Raw genomic sequence first — 23,710 nt, 5'->3', positions numbered from 1 at the left:
ACATTCTGCAACAAATGTGGAAAATAAATCATCAACAACTTACAATTGTTATTTGGGTATGCTGCTGAAGTTTTTCGATTAATACTTGGCTTTCTATGCGAGTGTCTATCTAGATGATTTGGTTATTCAAACTGATTTTTTTGTCATGCCATCAAGACTGTATTGTAATTTTAAATCGTTTCGATTTCATCAGTCAAACATCTGGGTTTGAAACCTTTTTTTTCCAATCCGTTGTAACGGCAAATTCCAATTTGCGAGAAGAACTCCATCCTATAATCAAATCTACAAACAAATTAAATTATAACACCTACTACCAAAATCATTTCGTTTCTATGGAACGGCAACCAAACATTCCTAGCGCATCGTTTACGACTATGTATGTTGTTCCTAAGCCGTACCGACCGCCACTATCCGCTCATCTGTGAGCGAGTGGTGCGTGGTGCGTGTTGTTGATCGCTTACTTATTACAAATTCACCACATTCGAAGCGAACACATTCGTTTCCGCCGAAACGAATAAACATCATCCAATGGAATAAACCCAGATTGTGGCAAAGGCAGAGAAAAATCTCATTACATATTGGCGGACTTGAATCTTTCTCTCGTCTCGTTTCCTGATGTGAACGTGCTGTCCCGCGGCGCACAATGGTTCCAGCGGCAAGTCAATGTGTTTCCAAGTGTTTAGTTTTTCTCGAGCACTGTTGCAAGTAAAATGCGACCGAAAATCGTAAATACTTGTTGAGCACTCTGTATTGTTGAGTATAATTGCTGTAAGCTGTTAATCAGACAATTTTTTGTTCTTTTATTTTGAATCCCCTTTTGAATTTGGTACAAATAATTTTTTAAAGTATACGATAAGAAATGTTTTTGATCTTCACCTACAACCATCGTCCCGTTGTGCGGCGGCACGTTGTCGTGATTACGAGGTAATATCTAATAAATTTTGACCATTTGCTTTGTTCGTTCCAGATCGTTTTGTGGATTGTGTAAAATTACTCACCACTTGACGTGATGATGGATGGCGCAAAATTGACATTAACATTTTGGCAGCGCGATTGTGGTGCAATAGGATGCACTTTTTGTGTTGTGGGAACTTCGTTAATATGAATTTGTTTTCTCATTCATTAGCGGCGTTTATCGATGTAATTGGACCACAAAAATGTGTCATTGTGATGAAAAGTGCCAATACAAGCGAATTGAATTGGACGCGTGAAATTACGTGATGGCAAAAAATCACAGCGGTCTTGTACTTCATTGCTAACTTGATATTAGACGATGCTATCGGAAATATAATTATGTTGAAATGTGTGACATTTTATTAGTGGGATATTAGTTTCGTAATTATGGAAAAGTTTATAAAGGAATATTATAAATAATGTAGTGTCCTGAAAACCATCCGAGGACCGAGGAATTCAATTACAATGGCTACAAGAACAAAGTGGCTTTAATTTTCAAGTACATTACCTAGATTGTGGTGGCAATTGTTACACCTTTTAATGAGTTTTCTACAAACGATCGGCAGAAAATGTCAATTCTGCCGATAGATCTGCGAAAAGAAACATCTGTCCACAAAAGTTTATTGAGAAATCGCAGTAACAAAACGTCATTTTTTGATGATAATGCGGTTGACAATTACTTGTCGAGATCTAAACAGCTGAGATCGGTAATGCACTTAAGACGGCGACATGTATTCGACATGCGATAATTAGTTTCTATGTTTTTCATATTGTGTGGAGCTTTAAAAATTATACTAATTGTTTAAAACTGAGTGATATTTTCCGTAAAAATAATATTTCGTCATAGCCAGAGTTGCCAGATTATTTTTTCAAAAATCTCTCAAAACTCAAAAATTTATCTGGATTTGTCTGGGTCTATTATCTATATACAAGGAAATGTTTGCCGGGCTTCATTTTCAGTGAGCAAAAACAGGTCTCCCCACCTAGCGTATAGAAGCCAAAATCGTAAACAAATAGCAACATCTGACAAAATCTAGGAAAATTTTGAAAATCTCGGAAAATTTGGAAAATCTGGCAAAAGATCTGATTAGTTTGAGTGTCTGACGAAGCAAAAAAAATCTAGCATTTGCCAGACAAATCAGGTCATAGTCAATGAATGTTTATTTTTGTTGAACATCAGTAGATTGAGAATATTCGGTAGTGCGGCTGTTCAAACTCGTCAAGAGATGCAACGAACTACTATTGAACGATGTTGAATGTGGATGTCTGACGTGCACAATGCAGTAAACTCATTTCGACTTTTTAAGATTGTAGAACTGAGCATTTTGATGGTTTTTGATTAAGTGAACACGTCAATTCTTGAATTTGAAACTGTGATTAGTTTCCTTATAAAAGATGGATGGGTAATGCCAGGGACATGACCTAATGACATAAATGCGAACAGATCGTTTGAGCTCTATTATCTAAGACACTGTTGAATTTATCTGCCCGAATATGAAAGAGCTGTTGAACTTTTACCCGAGACCAAGATCCTGGAATTGGACCTAGTCTCCTACCTGTAATATAGTATGTACAGAATCAGTATCTGAATCTGTAATATGGCATGTAAGACGAGGATCTGGAGCTGGACCAAAACCAGTAACATGGTAATTCTAAATCTAGATCCAGACCCAAATCCAGATCTGGAAATGGATCTGACCCTGGAACTGGAACAGCTATATGGCAGTTGCAGGTTACAATCCAGATTCATAAATGGATCTTGAACTGAAACCTGAATTTTGAACCATGATCAAAATCTGATACTGCAAAGGCTTAAGGCCAGGTTCCTCGAAACAATTTAAAAATTAAAAAGTACGGGTGTGTAATGTCAGAGACATAACTGGATGTCGTGAATACGAATAAAACTGACACACTTTCTTTAAACTTCCGAATTCGAACTGGTAATTGATCGATTGTGTGAATTGTGCAACTCTCCCCTTTTTCACTACTAGAATTTTAAACGATGCGCCTAGACTAAATTACAGATTAGTTACATTAAACATTCTGAAACGCAATTAAATGTAATGAAATAACTAGATAGTTCTTTATAATAAAAATGGGCCGTATAGAGTACAGTAAAGTAAAATTTCGCATAATTCTTTAGGAGTATTATTATGGTTCTAAAAAGAACCGATTTGAAGAATTCTGCAATTAGGAACTGGACCTGAGCTCAAGTACTAAATTCAGAACTATTTTTCACCTGGAGCTGTTAGCGGAATATATTCAACAGTTGCACTATTTATGTACCATTTAATCCCACTATTTCACTGTCACGTTATTACACTTTCACAAAGTCACTATACTTTAATGAAGCATAACAAACGTTACAATACAGATACGCGTATTTCGGAATGTTATTTACATCCTTCTTCAGTGTGAAAACAACCTTATAAAACCGATACACTGAAGAAGGATGTAAATAACATTCCGAAATACGCGTATCTGTATTGTAACGTTTGTTATGCTTCATTAAAGTATAGTGACTTTGTGAAAGTGTAATAACGTGACAGTGAAATAGTGGAATTAAATGGTACATAAATAGTGCAACTGTTAAATTCAGAACTTAGAACAGACCCAGAATTCAGTTGGATTTTAGTTCTAGAACTACAATTTCGAAATTGAAATCAGTTCCGAAATCTTTTTCCAGAATCCAGTTCAGCACACAGGCTCTGAATTCTAAACCCGGAGCTAAGCTCTGAAACTTGAAGACGGTTTTTCGCCTCGACCATCAAAATGGGTTGTATAAAGTACAGTAAAGCAAAATTTCGCATAATTCTTTGAGAGTATTATTATGGTTCTAAAAAGAACCGAATAGAATTCTAGAATAAGGAACTGGACTTGAGTTCAAGAACTAAATTTAGAACCAAGAACAGAAGTTCTGCTTCCATTGACGACTGCTCCACCTGACGACTGAAGTCCAAATGAGAGCACGACCTGAGCGTTTAAGGTTTTTAACCACGCAGAAGGTACACTCTCCGAAGCTGCTGGTCCCACGACGTCTGCTTGCATCCAATGCACAAGAAGAAATGATCGAATTTCGCATTTTTTTTTTTTGCATAAATATCTGTTTATTAATCTTATTTTTGTGTATTACATCAACATTTTACAGTACAAGTGTTTTGACCCTTTGGCCTTTCATCTTTGTTGTTCATACGATTCGTTATTAATATTAGGTGTTTTAGTTACTCTTGTTTTACATACTAATGTTTAATCATAATATTTATTTTAATTATTTATAAAATGTCTACCTACTTATAACTATCCCTAACCTAATACGTACAAATTTTGAATTATTTGTATTTCAGAGATTGAGCACCTCTCTTCAAATTTCGTGCAGTATTGTTCGAATTTTTGTTCTAGTATATCCAGTGAGGCAATCTCATGTACTTCACTAGTCCTTGTCCAAGGGGGTAGATTTAGAATCATCTTTAAGATCTTACTTTGAATGCGTTGAAGCCTAAGTTTGTGTGTTCGTGCACAACCCCGCCAAACAGGGACTGCGTATTCAATTGCGGGGTAGATGATTTGTTTATAGACAGCCATCTGATTCTTCAGGCACAGTTTAGATGTTCTACAAATCAGCGGATACAGAGACCTAATGAGTATGCTGCATTTTTGAACGATTTTGTCAACATGTGACCTGAATATCAGATGTCTGTCAAAGGTGAGTCCTAGATAGATAACTTCATCGGACCATTGAATGACCTCATCACCGAATCGTATTCTGCATTCGTCTGATGGAACAAGTTTTGGAGATCTTGAATGTGGAAACAAGATGACCTGAGTTTTTGCTGCATTGATCACAATTTTCCAGCTTGTAAAATATTCCGTTAAAGCGTCCAGACCTGTCTGTAGTTTATTCTTCAGAGCATTAATGACACGACCTTTGTAAAGAATGGCAGTATCATCAGCAAATTGTGACAGAACACCACCACCTGGAAGAGGTGGGATGTCTGATGTGAAAATGTTGTATAGAATGGGACCTAGGATACTTCCCTGGGGTACACCAGCAGGAATAGTAAATCTTTCTGAAAGTGCATTATTCAGAGAAACCTGGAATGCTCTATCTGCAAGATAATTTTTGATAATTTTAATAAGATACATGGGAAAATTATACCGATGCAGTTTGAACACCAGTCCATCGTGCCACACATTATCGAATGCCTTTTCAATATCCAATATTGCCATGGCAGTCGTTTTGGACACTGATTTGTTTTGCTGGATGACGTTGTTAACCCTTGTGAGCTGGTGGATGGTGGATCTTCCTTTCCGGAACCCAAACTGTTCTTCCAGAAATATATCCTGTTCATCTGCAAAAGCAAGAATTCGCCTTTGTATTGACTTTTCAAACAGCTTGGATAGGGCAGAGAGTAAGCTGATGGGCAGATAGCTCTTGGAAAAGGAAGGATCTTTCCCCGGTTTCAAAACTGGGATAACTTTAGCTAACTTCCACATTGAAGGGAAGTAACCAAGCTCCCAGCACCTGTTAAAAAGTTTAGCTAAGAAGACAAATGAGCGAATACTCAAATGTTTCAGCTCAATGTTGAATGTGTTTTCGAAACCGGGGGCCTTCATATTTTTGGATTTTTTCACAAAAGCCATCAGCTCATTGGCAGTGACTCTACTTTCCTCAGGAACCAAGCTGTCTGATTGGTCAACCTCAGCTACGCTATCAGCAACGGCTCTTTCATATGGACTAACAATGTTGAGTCCTAAATTGTGAGAACACACAAACTGCTGGCCTAGCGCATTTGCCTTCTCTACTGGTGTGATTAAAGGTATTCCTTCAGCTGCGTCCTGGGGTGACATCAGAGGAGGAATAGGCTTCGGTTTTTTTCTTAAGCACCTTCGTTAAGGACCAGAAGGGCTTTGAATGTGGGAGAAGTTCTCGAAGCTTTTGCTGGAAGTTCCTGTTGCGAAGTTCAGATATCCTTTCCTGGATTATCCTAGTTAAGTTGTTATAAGTAGTCTTTCTATCTAGGATGCCAGTTCGTTGATACTGCCTCCGGTAGATATTTCGAAGTCGGATGAGTTTCTTGGTGACACTGTCAATTTGAAGAGAGGAACTCGGCATATGTTGTACTGGAACCGTCCTATCACGAGCGACTGTGATTGAATGCTGGAAGGAAGATAGGGCCGCATCGATTTCCATCGGGGAATCTAGTGGAACATTGATATTAATAAGTTGGTCGGCGATTTGTTGAAATTGGACCCAATCGGTGCGATAATAGTTCCTCCGTGGTTGAATAGGCACTGTTTCTGGTGAAGATCCCAACGTCAATATTACTGGCAAGTGGTCAGAAGAGAGCTCGTAGAAGACAACCGGAGAGCTGTCTATGGCGATGTTGCTGATTAATACATCCAAAATGGAATGAACTCCCGATCTGGAAAGTCGCGTTGGTTGATCCGGAGCGAAGATGTTGTATTGTCCAGCTTCGTAATCTTCGGCAAGTACGAATCCGTTTCGATTCTGTCTTCTGTTTCTCCACAGCTCATGCCGTGCGTTCAGGTCCCCAGCAATGATGAATTTGTTCTGTCGTCGAGTGAGCATAGCCAGATCTCGCTTCAATGATGCACACGTACCATCTCGAAGATTGGTTTGTTTGGGGCAGTACGCTGCAATGATGATGATGGGTCCCATCGTCGTTGTAATCTCAATTCCGATGGCTTCTATGAGTTGCAATTTAAAGGCTGACAGAAGCCTGTGCTGAATGGATCGTTTAATGGCAATGGCAACTCCACCTCCTCTGGTAGTTGCCCTGTCGAGCCTGTGAATCCTGTAATTGGAAATAAAAATAGAAATTTCAGGTTTAAGATGAGTTTCAGTTAAAATAGCAATATCGGCATTCTTCTCTTGAAGAAAGTCTGACAATTCAGCAGTTTTGCTCCTGAGTGAGCAAGCATTCCAATATACTATAACCAACTCATTATATTGCATATTCGATGATGAATTTGCCTAAGGCGTTGATTTGATCTAACCGCGTTCTGCAGTTTCATAGTTTTGTTGTCATTGTTTCAAAAATGACGATCAGTTGTTCAGCAGAAAATAAATCACCAGAGTCATCCTTTGCTTGTGGTTGATTATTGCCCCATCCAGGAGGGATTTTTGAGGAAGATTCTTTTTGTGATCCAGCGGCTGAATCTTTTGGATAGCTGCGAGGAAGTGGCGGCAAATTCGGAATATCCCTCTTCGGTGGGAGCCGTGGGAAATTAACTTCATCCTTCTGTGGAACATTCTTGCGCGTTGATTGTTTGCGGGACGCCTGTTGTCGAATTTTTGTGAACTCAGCACGTTTGGGACACGATTTGCTAGTAGATGGATGGTCGCCATCACAGTTCACACATTTTACAGCGATGTCATCTAGTAGGCAATCGTTGGTATTGTGTGGTTCGGCACATTTCCCGCACCGACTTTTCATGTGGCAATTCCTCGTTCCATGGCCGTAGTTCAAACAGTTCGTGCACTGTGTGACATCCCGATGTACCGGTTTATATTTTTGCCATTCGATGATTATGTGAAATAACGATTTAATCGTTTTCAGTTGACTCATGGTGATGGAGCCCTTCTCCAGATGAATCAGGTACAGTTGATCTCTAAACTTTTTGTCCGTATTATGGCGCTTCATTTTAAATACCATCAAAGGCTTTTGTCCAGCCTCCGACAGTGCCTGCTTTAGTTCGGCTTCCATAATGTCGGGTAGTCCTCGAAGTACAACCTTCATAGGTTTGTTGGCGGCAATATCGTGTGTGAAGTATTCCGCTTTTGTCTGCTTCAGATAGCATTCCACTCCTTTGTAGTGGTTCAAAGCCGGAACAGTTATTTTGTAGCCTTCAGTACATAAACGGATTGTTGTCTGTAGTCCTTTGCTGATCAGCGTGTTGAATTCCGAGCGTAGAGTTGGTGGGAAGCCCTTCAGGTAGAAAGGCGGCATTTTTTCCTTCTTCTGCAGTTCCTCTTCGACATCTACTGGCAGATCAGCATATTGGTTTTTACTCAGCAAACGGTCGTTTACCTGTACATCACTTGGCTTCAGACGCTTAGCATCCTTCTCGGATCTATGGCGGTTTTTACCCATAGCTTGGGTAGGTAGACAACTGCGAATAAAAAATAAAACAAAATCGAAATTAGTCGTAGTAGGTTATTCGTCTATCCACATCGAGTGTTAGATGACGAATTGATCGAATTTCGACCACGGTTCCCCTTTTATACGCAGTCAGTTGAAGATGTGTGCCTGACAACCTCAAAATCGTCGTCCTTGCGCGAAGAAGCCAAGCAAAAGTAAAGAGTTTTTCGCGTTGTTTTCAAAATTTGAGAAAACTTAATTTTTGAGTTGTTTGTGGTTATCTCTCACTGTTCAAAATATTATCCTAAATTCCTGATCATATTTTTGATGAAATGGTGAAAGAATTATGTTGCTGCCTTTAATACAAGTCGAGATATTCACGATTAAGTTCTGCCCATTCTTCCATATGGCTAATTTTGAAAAGACACCCCATAGTAAAGTAAGTCGTATTCACGACAAAACAAATAATAGTTCGCTTAGATAAACCAATATTGAATAAAGCGCTGGCAATCGATTCAACTGTGTAAGCCCAATCAACATATCACATCTAAACTATTTCTGTTCTTATGATTTGTTAGAAAATTCAGTTATTTTAACTGGTGACGAGGCCAGACAAACATCCGATTTTGTTACGAGACTTGTTTTTTTTCTTATAAACTTATCACTGCTTGCAGGTTGGGAGCTGTCCTCCCAAACTGGTAGTTCAACATTGATTTTTGCTGTTCAAAAATGAACCATTATGGTAATATGAACTGGTTGCATCATCTCATTCATATATGAATCATAATTGGTGATAATATTAACGCTACCATGTCTTTGGTAGCGGGTGTGTTTTGGAATTCGCGAAGTCAGAGATGACATGAAAAATGCAAATTCAAATCTTGTAGGAGCCATCACTAAAGTGACATTGCAATAACAATCCGGATATCCATATTGCATTCTGTCATATTCAAACTCTAGTGCAAAACCACTTTCTTATTTGTGTGAAGCAGTTCGTCGAAATGGACTGATTGGTAATTGAAAAATTAATGATAATTGCATTCAATCTAATGAAATAAATAATAAATAATCTGTCTATTCGGCAGATTCTTTCAACGCAAGTTTTATCGTTTTATTCCGGAACCTACGATAGTCTAGGTTTTAGGCGACTTGTGAACTTGGAAGATCTTAAAAGCAATTCCTGAAACTAACACCATAAAGGGAGTCAAAATCAGAATCAACTTTGTCCGATTGACTTGAAATTTTATACATATCTGCAGTATGACAATCCACTTGTTTTGCACTAATAGTATGAATAATCCGGTTCAAAATTGATGTTTGAAAAGGGCAGATATATTTTTTCATGCCATTTCTTCATGTTGTTATAACTCCACCGATATCAATTGACGCATCTAGCTGATAACGACCTATAAGCTGTGTTTAGACTTATGTTCGAATAATTATTTACCAAGCTTAACGAAACTCATTGTATTAAGGTATTATTCAATAGCACAGGTTACATAACTAAGTGTAGTGAGTTCTATACTTACTTACGCAGGTGTTTAATTTCCTGTACAGTCATATATAGTTAATGTTCATGAAAAAGAAGTATCAAAACCATTTATTAAAGTGAATTCTAGTACAGTTATTCCATTAAAGCCAGATAAATTAAGAGTTCGAGAAAGTTAGTTCAAGTAAACAATTGTGATAATTCCCGTATACTGAACTGAGTTGAGTTAAGTACAAGTAACTCTGTGATCATACTGCACCGCGAACTGTATAGTTGTCGTTCATGTGCGCAAACAGTTAGAAAATACCTACGTATCAGTATTGTAAGTATTACTTGTAAGAATCCGTTGATATTAAATTAGGAGAAATTGATTCTTAATGATTGATTCCGATTTCAACGGTTGATATAAAAATTACCATGACGGATTTGAAAAGTTGTTGTATGTACACTGTAATCAATGATTAGAAGGTTCTTAACGTGATGTTCAAGAGAAAGTAGACCATTGATTACAAGCCAGTTGTTATATGTTGGAGCCACGATTTGGAAGGATTTTTAGTGTCAGTAGGATCGTAGTACTAGCCATGAAATGATTCTGTGCGCTAAGCATCGGCTGCGAAGCCTGCTGGAACAAAAAGGCTAAATTACGCAAATGGAATGTAATGGTTCGCACTCTGCCTTCTACTATGGAGAATCTTTAAACATTCCAAGTTATAAGGATCGCTGTCGGTTTATTGAGCTGGATCCGTTGTGTATTCGTCGAGATGTTTGCAAGGTTCTTTTCATCATTGATTTGATACAATCTCATATAAACTGACTTAATCTTCTACGATTGGTCTCTTTCGACATCAATCGTCACAGTCTTCTTTTTTATTATTTTTTTTCAATTCCTCATGCTCAAATCAACTACAGATATAATGAACTTTATTCCAGTATGTGTCGTTTATTTAACTGCTACTCTAAGGACTTTGATTTTCATGTTTTAAGAAATGCAACGATGTTTCCATGATTGATGTTAATTTTCGCAGTCTGCACGATTTGGGTATTATTGGTATAAAAGATGAGGAAGTTTTATGCCTGTTTGAGAAAGAGATTAGATAATTTCAGCTCCAGTAGGCTTTTCCTTGCTCCTAATAAATAAATAAATTGATTGAAAAATACATAACCAAACTGAGTATAATCCAGTTGAATTAAATGCCGAATGCGGAATGCAAATTCTTTGTTATGAATCTACACATTACCGGTCAAAAGTTGGGTCCATTAGCTTTATTTTTTAATTCTAACCAATTGCGCCGTCCACTCAGTGGATTTTATCAAGCAAATGTGTCTTGCTAATGGTCAGAGTATAGCAGAGTATCAGAAAGGAGCGGTCGCCTTGCAAGACGCGTAGATCGAGCATAAACGTGTTCAGACTTGTTGTACTCTATCGATACGTCTAGTATCTACTACGCGTTCATCGTTGTGCTGCGAAAACTTACTTCAAGAGGTATATTCACATTTGTGTGTTACATTTTTCTTTTCAAAAAGGTGAGGAGAACATATTTTGCATTTAAAATCATAAGTGTTCGACACCAAATATTATGTGAATCGACGTAATTCAAAAAAATCATTTTATTATAAATATGTGAGTAAAATTATTTATTTCATGTTTCATTAGTAGAGAAATAGGTCGAACAGCAGAGCTAAGCGTAGAGACACGAGTAGTTATGGTGGCATTACAAGGTTATTCAACGCGAAAAATTGTTTCTAAAAATACAGTAAAAATAATGTTACAACGAAAGAGCCAGCTCTAACCATGGAGTTTGGAACGTTTCATCAATATTGTAAAGTGGACCCAAACTTTTGACCGTTAGTGTATGTATTTTGCCTTTCTCATATAGAAAGGTCAGGCAATCACTTGAAAAACCGACTAGTGTAAATTGGCCCGGAGGGCCCAGTGTCACATACCATTCGACTCAGTTCATCGAGCTGAGCAATGTCTGTGTGTGTGTGTGTGTGTGTGTGTGTGTGTGTGTGTGTGTGTGTGTGTGTGTGTGTCAAATAATCTCACTAGGTTTTCTCGGAGATGGCTGAACCGATTTAGACATACTTAGATTCAAATGAAAGGTCTCGTGGTCCCATACGGAATTCCTGAATTTCATTCGGATCCGACTTCCGGTTCCGAAGTTATAGGGTAAAGTGTGTTCAATATTATACACCGTCATTTAAACCGGCGAAACAAAACACGTAAAAATTTTTCTAAACTTGTCTCAAAACTACACAAATCGATAGTCATTATCAGTAGGCAACTAAACAAACCGGTTAGGGCTAATCTTTCAAGAATCGAACAAAATGATTTTTAAGAATATCCCAGTATTATATATGAGAGTATAATTGATATGAGAAAGGCATCATTACACCACTAGGTGGATTAAAACAGGTTTTTATTATTACGAATGCGGGCTCAAATGTTAATCGCAGGCACAATTATCACCATTGTTTCAACTAGCAAAATTAGTTTGCACACATAGAATATGCTCAAATTACATATTACTTAAACGAAAAAATGTACTATTTTTTTGATATGATGACTGAACATTACACTTAAAATGTAAAACAAATCATTGTGACACACAGAAAAAAATAATGAAAGCTACACGACATGTAATTCCATGATACTTTGATCGAATCAAAAAATTGATTGAAAATCATCATCGATGTAAAAGTTTATTAGAATGCCTTGATCTTTCAATGAATTATACAACATATTTTAATTTACGCTTAGTTTTGCTTTCAAAGTATATTGAAAAACTGATCTGAGGAGTAACTTTATATTCAATTTCCCGCTCAAATTATGTGCTTGAAAATAGATGTAAATATTTTTATCTGTACAGTTAACAATGAAATCGATAGATGCCTTTATTTTACCTTCTCTTGCACGTAAATTTAAGAGAATTCTGACGCTACTTTTATACCCATCCTTCAAGACTTCGCTGAGTTTTTGAGATCACAATTCCTTTTATTTGAGATTAGATAGATTTGTGCCCAAGTTGGAAAAACTTTTCCGTATTTCGTCCATCGTTGCATCGTGCTCTAAATGACAGTTTTAACCTTTTTTATCACACTTCACCCTATAACTCCGTAGTTATACGTCAAATAATACATTTCATTTGATTTTAGATTTGTGAAAACGGGTTTTGTCATGTCTGAGAAAATCAAGTATGTTGTGGAGTTTCCGACCACTATTTCCGGTTCTTACGGAACCGGGTCCTGGGAACTGATATAGCCAAAGTCGATTCGTATGACCAGCAACTAACATAGCCTACAATTGAAACCTACGCTTCACCTTATGACTCCGAAACCAGAAGTCGAATCCGGATAACCTTTCTAAGTAAGGAAGACAAAAATAAAAACGAGAGCGCTTGAGTTCGATTATATTAGCCCAAAACAAAACTGTATTTTAAGGAATATATTGAATTGATAACTGTGATAAATTTGGAGTGGAATGCAATTAACATAGGCTTGAAAATTTTGAATATTTTTTAATCTAATCCCTAATTTAGACTCCATCGTAGATTTCAGTACTTCAGCTAACACTAATATAACAATTTCTGATAATGCAGTAAGCTTGTTTCGAGAGAAAGCTACTTTCATGTACGGTCAATTCGATTAATATGATTAAAGAATTCGATCATATGTTGCACTACCGTCTAGCTAGGAAATGGAATAGACTAAGCCCGTTAAAATCAATAGAATAATGTCAAAATTCACGTACCATTCGGTGGTTTTCGTACTACCCATAACGTTCGGTAATTTGTATTATCGAACTACGTTGAGATTTAAGAGTGTCATAATATATATTTGTTGGAAAACGAAATGTATGGTTTTTGATAAAACATCTACATCATAAATAAGAAAAATAATAAGGAGCTACTCTGATACTAGAATGCTTTTGAGTCAATCATTCATTTACTCTCCACCGTTTCAGTACTTTTAGCATTCCATAAGTAATTATTCAATAATAATGAACCGTTAAGTTTTCAAGCACGTTAAATTTTGTACTTGTTTACTGTGTTACGACAGTTGTCATTAATATCTATTACTAGCATATGTAGGTCAAACACACGATTTGCCCGTCATTAATCACAAGCACCTATGCGCGCTATTGATTCTCCCATGTTCGTCTCTGCGATCCCAGCATCCCATAATCACCTACTGATCTAGTAGCCTCCACAGGAGCAACGCCATCGTTCAGCCGACAAAGAAAGGGTAAAACACTTTTCTTTTCGTTCACTTTGCTCTTCACCATGCATGCACAACTGAAAGTTCTCTCTCTTCGTTTTCATCTCTCTTCATCACGTTGGGTGACTTGGGTCCAAAGCGGTTGAAGTAGACACCAATGTTTACCCTCTGGTAAACTGCGGTTTTGCATGCCGGTCGTGTGCCTCTCACGGTCGCACAAGATCTTCTGAGCCTGCTGCGGGTAAATTCAAGCATAGTTTTTGACTTGCTTTGTTAGATCAACCGCATCATCCCTACCTTCTTCGCTCGTTGCTGATGAGTTCGAGAAGATATGCGAATTCAGCTCTCTGCTGTGGCTGCATCTGCAGTGTGTTTGACATACTCTCTCTGTCGCTCTTGTGCCCGGTATTCCACGAATGCTGCTGCTGGTTACATTTTGGGGTCCCAAACTCTCTGGAGTTCGTCGGAAACCTCTTCATTCACCTCCATTATTAAGGGTATTAAGGGTATAAATTTGATTACACCGCATCGAACCAACGTCAGTCATCTGTTTGCATTTCACGGGCCAACATCACCTAACCAAACGAAACCGAAAGTGGTAGGGAAATTGTTTTTGTCGTGAAATTGATTGCCAAGTAGTTGTATCCTGATTGTCGTGGTATCCTGAACAAAGTTTGCAGAACAGGATGAGAGCCTTTGTACTGGTGAGCTGCTGTTTGGCTCTTGCTTCCGCACGACCGGAAGCGGGATATTCATACAACCGTCCGTCATCTGGCGGAGGCTCTCACGGAAGCGGTGGTGGCGGTGGCGGCTATTCTGGCGGTGGTGGCCACGGAGGTTCCTCGTACAGTTCCGGCGGCGGTGGCTCGTACAGCTCCGGCGGTGGATTTTCGTCCTTCGGAGGAAGCGGTTTTGGAGGTGTGTTTTAGTGGTTTAACTAGAAACTGTTGAGTTATAGTGTCGTAAGGACTTTGAACAAAGACTCTGATGTAGATTCGTTACAAATGTGATTTTAAATTTCCAAAGCGTGGACGATTTTTGTTGAAGAAAATGACGTTGAGCGAAAGGTTACGTGAATCAATTGTTTGATTTTGGATCTCCAAATTGGACTTCGATTGTGATGAATTGCGACATTTTCAATTATGAACTTAGTGTTTTAGTGTAACATTCGTTATGTGCTTTGGTTGACACTTTGAAACATGCATTATTAAAGTGTGACGGCAATGTATGTTATAATGGGGAGATGAAATAAAACTTCATAATCCAAGTACCAAAATCGACATAAGAAGGGAATCAACGTGGAAGAATTTGTGAACAAAACAAACCACTAATTTTAATTCTTTGGAACAATTGGTTTGGTAGAATGTTCTAATTGATCTTGAAGACAACTCGATTTGAGTTTTGATAGTTTGTCGTCGTTGACTTTGTTACATTGAGGAACTGCTTGTTTAGTTGTGTCACCACATCTGTGATGCATTATATATATAAATAAACAAAAGTTATAAGAACTTGAAAATGTTCATCACAATTTTTGAATCAGCCGTTTCAAAGTTTTTGATGTATGATAACTGTTATCATTGATTTAATGTTTCGGAAAATTAACAAAATATTTTGGTACAGCTATTTTCATTGTGAGACTGAATTCCACATTACTAGAAGAGCAAGAATACTACTAATTCTCAAATACAATTTTTGTTTGCATCGGTTGTTATAGAAAACTTAAGAATTGTTGTAAAAAAAATCTGAAATGATTGTAGTTCATAGAACAAAAATTTGATACCTTTTTTACGAATATTTCAGTTAATATACGTAAATCTCGCTCTAAAAATTTCAAGGGGTAGGTTAAATGAAAAACTTGAAAAAACACCGGTTCGACTACGACTCTACTTTTATTTAGGTAAACAAAAGTTTCGTTTCAAAATTTTTATTGAACAGAAATGTGGGATCTCGCTTCAATCAACGTTTCCAAATGGGTGTGTGAATAGAGAAAACAATATTACAATAAGTTATGGCTTTTTGATACTTGCGAGTCAATTAATGTTAGGAACGAATTATGAATATGCTTGAACAAATATTTACAGTATTTTCTAGTATTCAATTAAACATTTTCATTATTCTGTATAATGGAAGGTAATGAAATTAATTGAAATGTATGTGCTGTTCTATTTTTGTATGATGTATGACAAAATAATATCCCCACACAGACACGACTTAAGACTATCAAATCTATTTATTTGTTGATTTATTTATTTGGAAACAGAGAATAGCCATATGGAATCTCTGCCTCCTTCAGGCATTTTATTTTCTGTTATATTTAAAGATTGCAACAATTCAACAGGTACATTGGATCAGTATCTACCGTGCCGATTGGAAAAATCGTCAACAGATAGAAAATAACAGTTACCGAAAGCGTCATATTAATTATTAAAATTTGACGTGACCGTCAGCTTGCAAAAGATACATTTAGTTAAGCAGAAGAAACTCTTCAAATTTATGCATTATTTTCCATTCATATCGATTAATATTATTATTAATAATACGTAAACAATGACGGAGCTAAATTGTATTGGAGCTCTCATTTCTTGTATGACTATAGTATTACACTCTTCAAAAATTATCGTAGTTCAAATAATTTGCGTGTTTATTTGAACGAAGGTGAGTGTACCCTTTAAATCTTATATACAAAAATAATGCTCGAAAACCCCCAAGATTATCAATGTTCAATGTTGGTTTTTGCCAAGTTGTTTCAAATAGAAAATATTTGAATTCTGCTTTTATATTTGTTAATACTTTCATAACCTGTTAGGTAAACAAAATTGTTGTATTCGAATGCTGTTAGCTGTCTAAGAATGAAAACAGTATAGCGAGAAACAGTAATCATTCTTCATGCTAAAAATTTGATATGACAAGCATACGTTACTAATGTACGTTACGTACTTACCATTTCATGTTAGTGAATATGTACCAAACATGAAAAGAATTGATCGTAAAACGAGTATAAATTGCATCGAAGTGTGTTTCTATATAGTTAACTTATTTAAATTCAAATTGAAAATAGTGCATTTTCGTACAGTTTAGGAAAATAAAAAAAAATATAAATGCTAAAAGCTTAAAAATGCAACTGAAGGAAAATGATAATTTTCTTATATTATTGAAAGTACATTGGGTTCAATAACAAAACACTGGATATTAAATTAAAAATGCTGAATTTTTATCTAGTGATTTTTTTCACTGGAACTAAAATCTAGAGTGGCATTTTTTATACTAGTTTCCAAATTATAAGCAGCTGCTTAGGCAAAACACCGTAATCCAATAGTATATTATTTACTTTTCAATGCTAAAATTCAATCAACATTAAACATTTTTAACAACAAAAATCTGCGCTGATTTGAAATACCATTCGAGTATTCGAATATTTTGCAATGAGAATTACATTTATTTACATTGCGTCTCGAAGTATTTCGAAGAGCCTCCCAACATCTATTCTATTGCGAAATAGTCAACAGAAAATAAATTTTTTTCATCAGGTCTCATTTCAACTGAATAATGAGGTAAAGGGAAATCAACAACTACGTTAGTATTAACATCACAGGTAATAGCTGACAGTGTGTCGTTGTTCAGTTGTGACAAGCATTTTATTTTCCGTTTGTGGAGTATGTAATTGTTCTAATTGTGTGTATTTCATAGCTAAACTGATTACACGCCTGAATTATCTACTGTTTGCAAGATTTAATGCGAGTGCTTGATGGTAGCTTGATCAAAGATAAACCACAGATAACAGATTTACAGACTTATTTTTTTCAAAATCCTGTGTAAATTTCAAATTTGCTATTCTTTGGAAACACTACTGCCACCTACTCGACTATTCGACGCGATCTCTCAAAACGTTTCACTACGTTCTTGAGCGATAAAAGAATCCTCCTACCTGTTATAGAAATATTCCAACTATGAAAATGTTAACTCTTGCCACACGATTTTCCGAAGTGTTAAAGGCAACTTTTTTCCATGTCGCATAAATCACACGAGAATTCGATCGGAATAAAACAGAAACAAACTTGTCATTTTAACCAAGAGCAAAACAAAAATCTAGCGTGAAGTGAATGTTTCACCCAAAATTGTGTCTTATGTGAAAGCGGCATCCAAATCGTGGTGGCACCTCGTGTCGATCGTGGTGACATCTGCAAGTGTTCGCCATGCAGATTGAGCAAATTTTACACAAAGTTCATATGTGAGCCTGTATATCTGTTTTCTGTGGATAAACTCAAGATTATGAAATCCAATAAAAATCAATACAAAATTCTTGTTCAGTAAACCGTAGGACTCAGTAATGGTACACTTTTATTAATCCCTTGTTGAAAAGCGTCAATAAGCATAAAAAAGCACGGTTACACTACGATACCGAAAATTACAAATTATGCGGTAAAGATATTTGATCCGATTGCTTCTAAAGCGAATTAAAACGTCTTACACGAATTAAATATTAGGCTTTATTGATTCCCATTTATAATTGATTATATTGAACTACCTCTACATCCAATTACAAAAAGCCGATGTGATGCGAGATTGTTCGATATCACCTGCCATTGAACTCGATTTGTTATTCATATGAAAACAAACATCGTCATAGTTACGGCGCATATGACGACTAAACTGTTTACTGTTTCTTTTCAACTATTCATTGAACTGCCAATAACGGTAAACCGAGTTCATCGAGATGTCCTATTTGAACGGTACGTGAAATATCATTAAATACTCCATCTTGAGTTTAACTTTGGCTTGATGTTCTTCTATTGCCTAGTTGCTTGTTGTGATCACATGTTAAAGGGCGATGCACTCAGAAATACAGCTGTTTTGTTTGCAATTCATATTATTTATCCATAAGCCTCACAATTCGATTGTTAATCCGGCAAAGTTTGGAAAACAAGAAAAGAGAATTTTTTTAACAAATAGTTCCAAACAGATTGAATGTATTTATAGGTTTATTAAAAAGGAATCAATAATGTCATTATATGAGGATAGTATGATTTATAATTCACTGTGTACAACTTAAGCTGTTCTACCCGACGAAAAACAGAACGAATGAGATAAAAGAAATGGTATTAAGTGGATCGTTAAATGCTAGATCAGTAAAATGAGGTTAGCCAGCAAGGAAACAATATGATCTTCAACGGGTGCGCACTTGTTCAGCATTATTAACCCGAGTTGTTTCTGAGATGTGTTCACACGTATACCAGAGTAGTTCAGTGTGTCCCTGTTAAAAAGAAGGTTGTAGGCTTTGGCCGTCTTTTTGGGCGATACCGTCTCTATTTTTCAATTTTTTCATGGCCGTTTCATCCATTTATCTTTTGCTTTGGTCTATTCCTCGCTGGCAGTGATGAAAAGTAAATATATGGCTAAAAAAGTGATATGAGTCGAATCGTTAAATAAAAGTTCGTTATATTTGTTGCAAAAATACCTAATCATAGTTGAAATTTTGCATAAAGAAAAAATATTTGATTGATAATTAGGTTTTTTCGATTGAAAATCTTTGCGATTTATTTCGTTTATAGTTTTATATAGGAAATACTTTGACTCTACGTGCAGGGTTAGTTTGAAAAATCTTTCAATTTCTTATTATTTTTTTAACAACTAAGCATAACAGTCGGTTTTGCTTTTTGTGACATTCAACTAATCAGAGAATACTTGTAAGAAACCAGAGATGAAAATTATTGAGTGATAGTGCTCAAGGGAGAGCAGGAATGTAAAAGTATAGAACGGAAAGATGAGACGGGACAAGGTTAGTCATCTTAAAACTAATGTATCAATTACTTAATTAGGCCGCATGAAGAAACTACGAACTTTTCAGTTTACTCCACCCATTAGGGTCTGCGCAAACTATGACTGATTTAGCTGCAATTCCGAGATCCGAGAGCCCAATACCGCTTGATAGGTCACAACTCAGGGCAGTTAGGTAGATTCATCTCTTTCGTGACAATATGAACTCTATTTACTTTATGTCATTTAAAAACATTTTTAGCGTAGTGACAAGATGCCAAATCAGGCCAGAACGAAGGTGCTTCATGGATGCATGGGAATGGAAAAGATCGCTTCTTTGGGCATTATGCGCGGTAAATTTCCTTGTTTATAGTTCCGGTAGTGATGAAGCTTTGGTTCACTCGGCCACAACTCCATATTGCCTGCCAAACCAAACATTTTTTGGGAAACCTGGCCTTTTTATTCATCCTGAAATACTCATCTATGCCGTTCCGTTGCATGGTAGTATAAAAATTCATTACGTGAAACTGCTAAAATTTCTCTAGCACATAAGTTCATCGTCTATTCTGATGCAGGGAAACTTTGCCAAATATTCGCTATACAACTTGCGAACCTGGGTTTTAGCCGTCACATTCTGATTATCATTACGGATCGGTACAGTTTTCACTGCACTTTGCCCGTGCTCGAAAGTATGCTTGGGGACATCTTTATTTTTCTAGTCACAGTACTTACCGAAAGATCTGGTCTCTTCTGCAATAATCTCTTCACCTTCTGGTGGTTCCTGAGATCCATTTCTGTTTCCCCCTCAGCCGTCTTAGCTGTTATTAAACCTGAATCGAAAGATTTAAGAGCGTTATGAACAGTGCTGGCAGGATAACCAAACTTATTTGCAAGTTTTCTAATTGAAAGATCCGGATTTTCATTGCGATCGCACTCATTTGCTTTTCGCACTTGCTTTTCTTTCAAATGAACAGAAATACGTTCTTGTCTGTGAAATATTTGACGCGTTGAGAATTTCCAGAGGTACACGTACTTAGGGGTGTTCAGTTTTTTTTTCATGAACGAGCACTAAGAGATAAAAGTTAAGTTACTAGATTTTTTTTTCATGCATAAATGACCCTTGTCAGTTTTCACTTTTGCGTTCTCTGTCTTCGCATCTTTCATCTCTCTCCCGCTTATTTTATGTTTCTCCATTAATAAAGTTAACTGATATTCAATTAAAACGTTACTTGCACGCCCTCATCACATGAAGTTTTTCATTTTCAACATTTAATAAATACATTAAAAAATCAAATACCTCTTAGCATATTGCTCAAAAATAATTAGAGCAATTTTTCAATCGATTATTATTGATTGTTGATTATTTGAATTTTGAAATGCAAGCTTAAATAATATTCTTAGTTTTTAAGTTAACTTGTACCCCGGGCAACAAGCAAACAGACATGATGAAGATTGAAAAAAAAATAATTTACCTTTTGTTCCCTCTAACATTTATGAATTTTATTATTGTGTCTCTTTTTGTTTTCTCAACTTATTCAACTTAAAAGAGACGTCGATACAACTATTCTGAAAGCTTTACTGAACTCACTGCATAACCTAAACATATATTCCTCACAACCATAGCTTTTTTAATACCAAATTAAAGCCGATTTTCCTGATTGCTCTGAACACACAGAAGGTCGAATAATGACTGTAATGATGGTAGAGTTTAGGATTCCCGCTACAGAAAACCGATTTGTGGTCCATGGTTAAATAACATTTCGTTCGGTGTTTTTTTTTGTACGATGGTTTGGTGCATTTTTTTCTCACATATCATGATCACTTGCTGTTTCAACGCATGCTTCTTGGGTTGATGTAATAGATTTTTTTATCCGATTTGTGCGATTTTTGCATTTTTGTCTAGTATTGGAAAAAAGCAAAATTGCTTAACACAATTGTAGAGCAAATCGCTTTGGCAATCCCATGACCGTCCCGCAATTGAACAAAATTTTAATTTTTTACTTTATGGCGGACTTCCATGTCAATATTCTAATCATTTCTAGCAAGCGCTTGTTTTGTATATAAGAGCCATGTGAATAGAACCAGTTAGATAGAACAAGAAATAATGCGATTATGCAAAAGTCGACGAAACATAGGAACATAAACATCCACAACAAAACACATAATGGTCTTTATCATGAACCGCAAAATCTTATTTACATGCACTATTCACCCACCCAAACGTAATGCATTCAACTGAAATGAATGAATTAACTTGTGGTAGCTAGATCATATTTCGAATCGAATGTTTGTTGTTCAAACTAAACTAACAACATATTTAATTTATTTCACTTAATGCCATTGTTAACCACAATGTTGTATATTATGTATCACGCAACATTAGCATCCTACTGCTCAAACAGGTACACCTCGGACACGTCCCAAAGCCACAATTGAACCGATAATTGAAAATTAATCACATCGTTCCCTCTGCAGCAAAAAGGGGCACACGACCACAGTTTGCGGTCATTAGTCAGTGCCATGCACATGCCTGCTGTCCTTCGGTCAACTATCGAATGATCCTATCAAATGATTTCCTTTGACTGAAACAGGTGATGAAACGCAATTATTCAATAGACTGGGTGCCGCTCTCGCCTACCGCCCAGTGAAATGGCTCGGTCGATGACTGATAGAATCTAATTATTTTGTTCCTTAGTTGGCTTGCTGAAAAACAAGCAACTCAACATATTGAACAACTAACAGAATTTCCTTGAACGGAATGTGGAGGACAACAAATTTCGCTTTCGGATTTAATTGCTCTAATTATAGTGTTAAGAGCCGGCACAGCCCGAATTTCATTATGTTAAACCGACAAGTGTTATTGACAGTTTTCAATTTCATTATTGATGTCGGTTGTAAAATTGGATTTTTAGTACACTACTGACCTGGTTTCAACCTCACCCCATAGGTTCATCGTCATTCAGCTCCGGTGGTGCTAGCTTTGGAGGAAGCAGCTTTTCCGGAGGCGGCGGCGGAGGCGGAGGTGGCTACTCCGGTGGCTCCCAGCAGGCAATCATTCAGAAGCACATTTATGTCCATGTACCCCCACCAGAGCCAGAGGAAGTTCGTATCCAGCGGCCAATTTCATTAGCTCCGGCTCAGAAGCACTACAAGATTATCTTCATCAAGGCTCCATCGGCTCCTGCCTATCAGGCACCACAGATTCCACTGCAGCCCCAGAACGAAGAGAAGACTCTGGTTTACGTATTGGTCAAGAAACCCGATGACCAGCAAGACATTATCATCCCGACGCCAGCTCCAACGCAGCCCAGCAAACCGGAGGTCTATTTCATCAAGTACAAGACTCAGAAGGAATCCAGCGGAGGTTACTCCGGAAATGCTGGAGCCAGCTTCAGTGCCGATATTGGTGGCTCTATTGGTGGTGGTCACGATAGCGGAATCAGCAGTGGACACGGGGACGATCTCAGCGGAGGACATGGCGCTACGGCTCCGGCTGCCCAGTACGGACCACCCGGCAAATCTGGACCATACTGAACAACGCAACACCGAACGTATTCCGGACCACGTAGCTAGTCGAAAAACACAAACGAACAAACATACCGCATTCACAAACACACACACACACACTCACACAGCACTAATTCGCTGTAGAAGTTTGCTGGAGCATTTCCGGTTTCCTGAAAGACAGCGTCAGCCGGAAACCGGAAGGCCGAGGCCTCTGTTGTACATAGTGCTTCCTTCACGAGCAATTTTTCTTAGAACGTAGGACGTAATTTTTACAACTTACTATAATTGTAATCTTGTTTTAATTTTTAGAAAAAATGCAATTAAAACGGTGACAAATTTTAGAAAAAAAAAACAAAATAGTTTTTTGAATTTCTTGAATAGATGACATATTTTTTTTTTAATTTGAGGAAAATGCTCCGACACTCTATCATACATTCGTGCTTATTTCAGAAATCAGAATAACATAGTCAAAATTATGTTGATACTAAATATTTTGTTTTTCAAAAACATGCGTACATTGCTTCACGTTAAATATAAGGGACTCTTTATTGCCACCTATCGAGCTGTTCGCCTCAATCTTACTAAATGTTCCACTTCATTCCGGATCAATAACAAACTTCTCCTGTTTATAACAGTAATTTTCCAACAACATCGGCTGGAACACTTCACACTAGATTCCCGCAAG

The 23,710-nt window shown here is 37.0% G+C and overlaps 2 protein-coding genes across 5 annotated transcripts in view; both read left to right on the top strand.

Moving 5' to 3' along the window:
- The window catches only part of LOC131425303 (RYamide receptor-like), a 420,424-nt gene that overhangs the window by 315,882 nt on the left and 80,832 nt on the right, over positions 1–23,710 (top strand). The window lies entirely within an intron of this gene.
- LOC131425305 (keratin, type II cytoskeletal 2 epidermal-like) lies at positions 14,299–23,382 on the top strand. Its single transcript, XM_058587095.1, has 2 exons — positions 14,299–14,682; positions 22,466–23,382. Exons 1-2 carry the CDS (start codon positions 14,451–14,453, stop codon positions 23,050–23,052), a joined length of 819 nt encoding a protein of 272 aa, XP_058443078.1. The 5' UTR covers positions 14,299–14,450; the 3' UTR covers positions 23,053–23,382.

Source organism: Malaya genurostris, chromosome 1, assembly GCF_030247185.1.
Source record: "Malaya genurostris strain Urasoe2022 chromosome 1, Malgen_1.1, whole genome shotgun sequence".
Lineage (NCBI taxonomy): Eukaryota > Metazoa > Arthropoda > Insecta > Diptera > Culicidae > Malaya > Malaya genurostris.
The sequence above is the reverse complement of the archived record's forward strand: the minus strand, read 5'-3'. Positions and strand labels throughout refer to the sequence as shown.

Bases quoted from the DNA above. Each gene is read 5' to 3' on its own strand.
- LOC131425305 (XM_058587095.1), top strand. From the start codon at position 14,451: ATGAGAGCCTTTGTACTGGTGAGCTGCTGTTTGGCTCTTGCTTCCGCA. The intron at 14,683-22,465 runs GTGTGTTTTAGT...CTCACCCCATAG, and splicing joins CGGAGGAAGCGGTTTTGGAG to GTTCATCGTCATTCAGCTCC.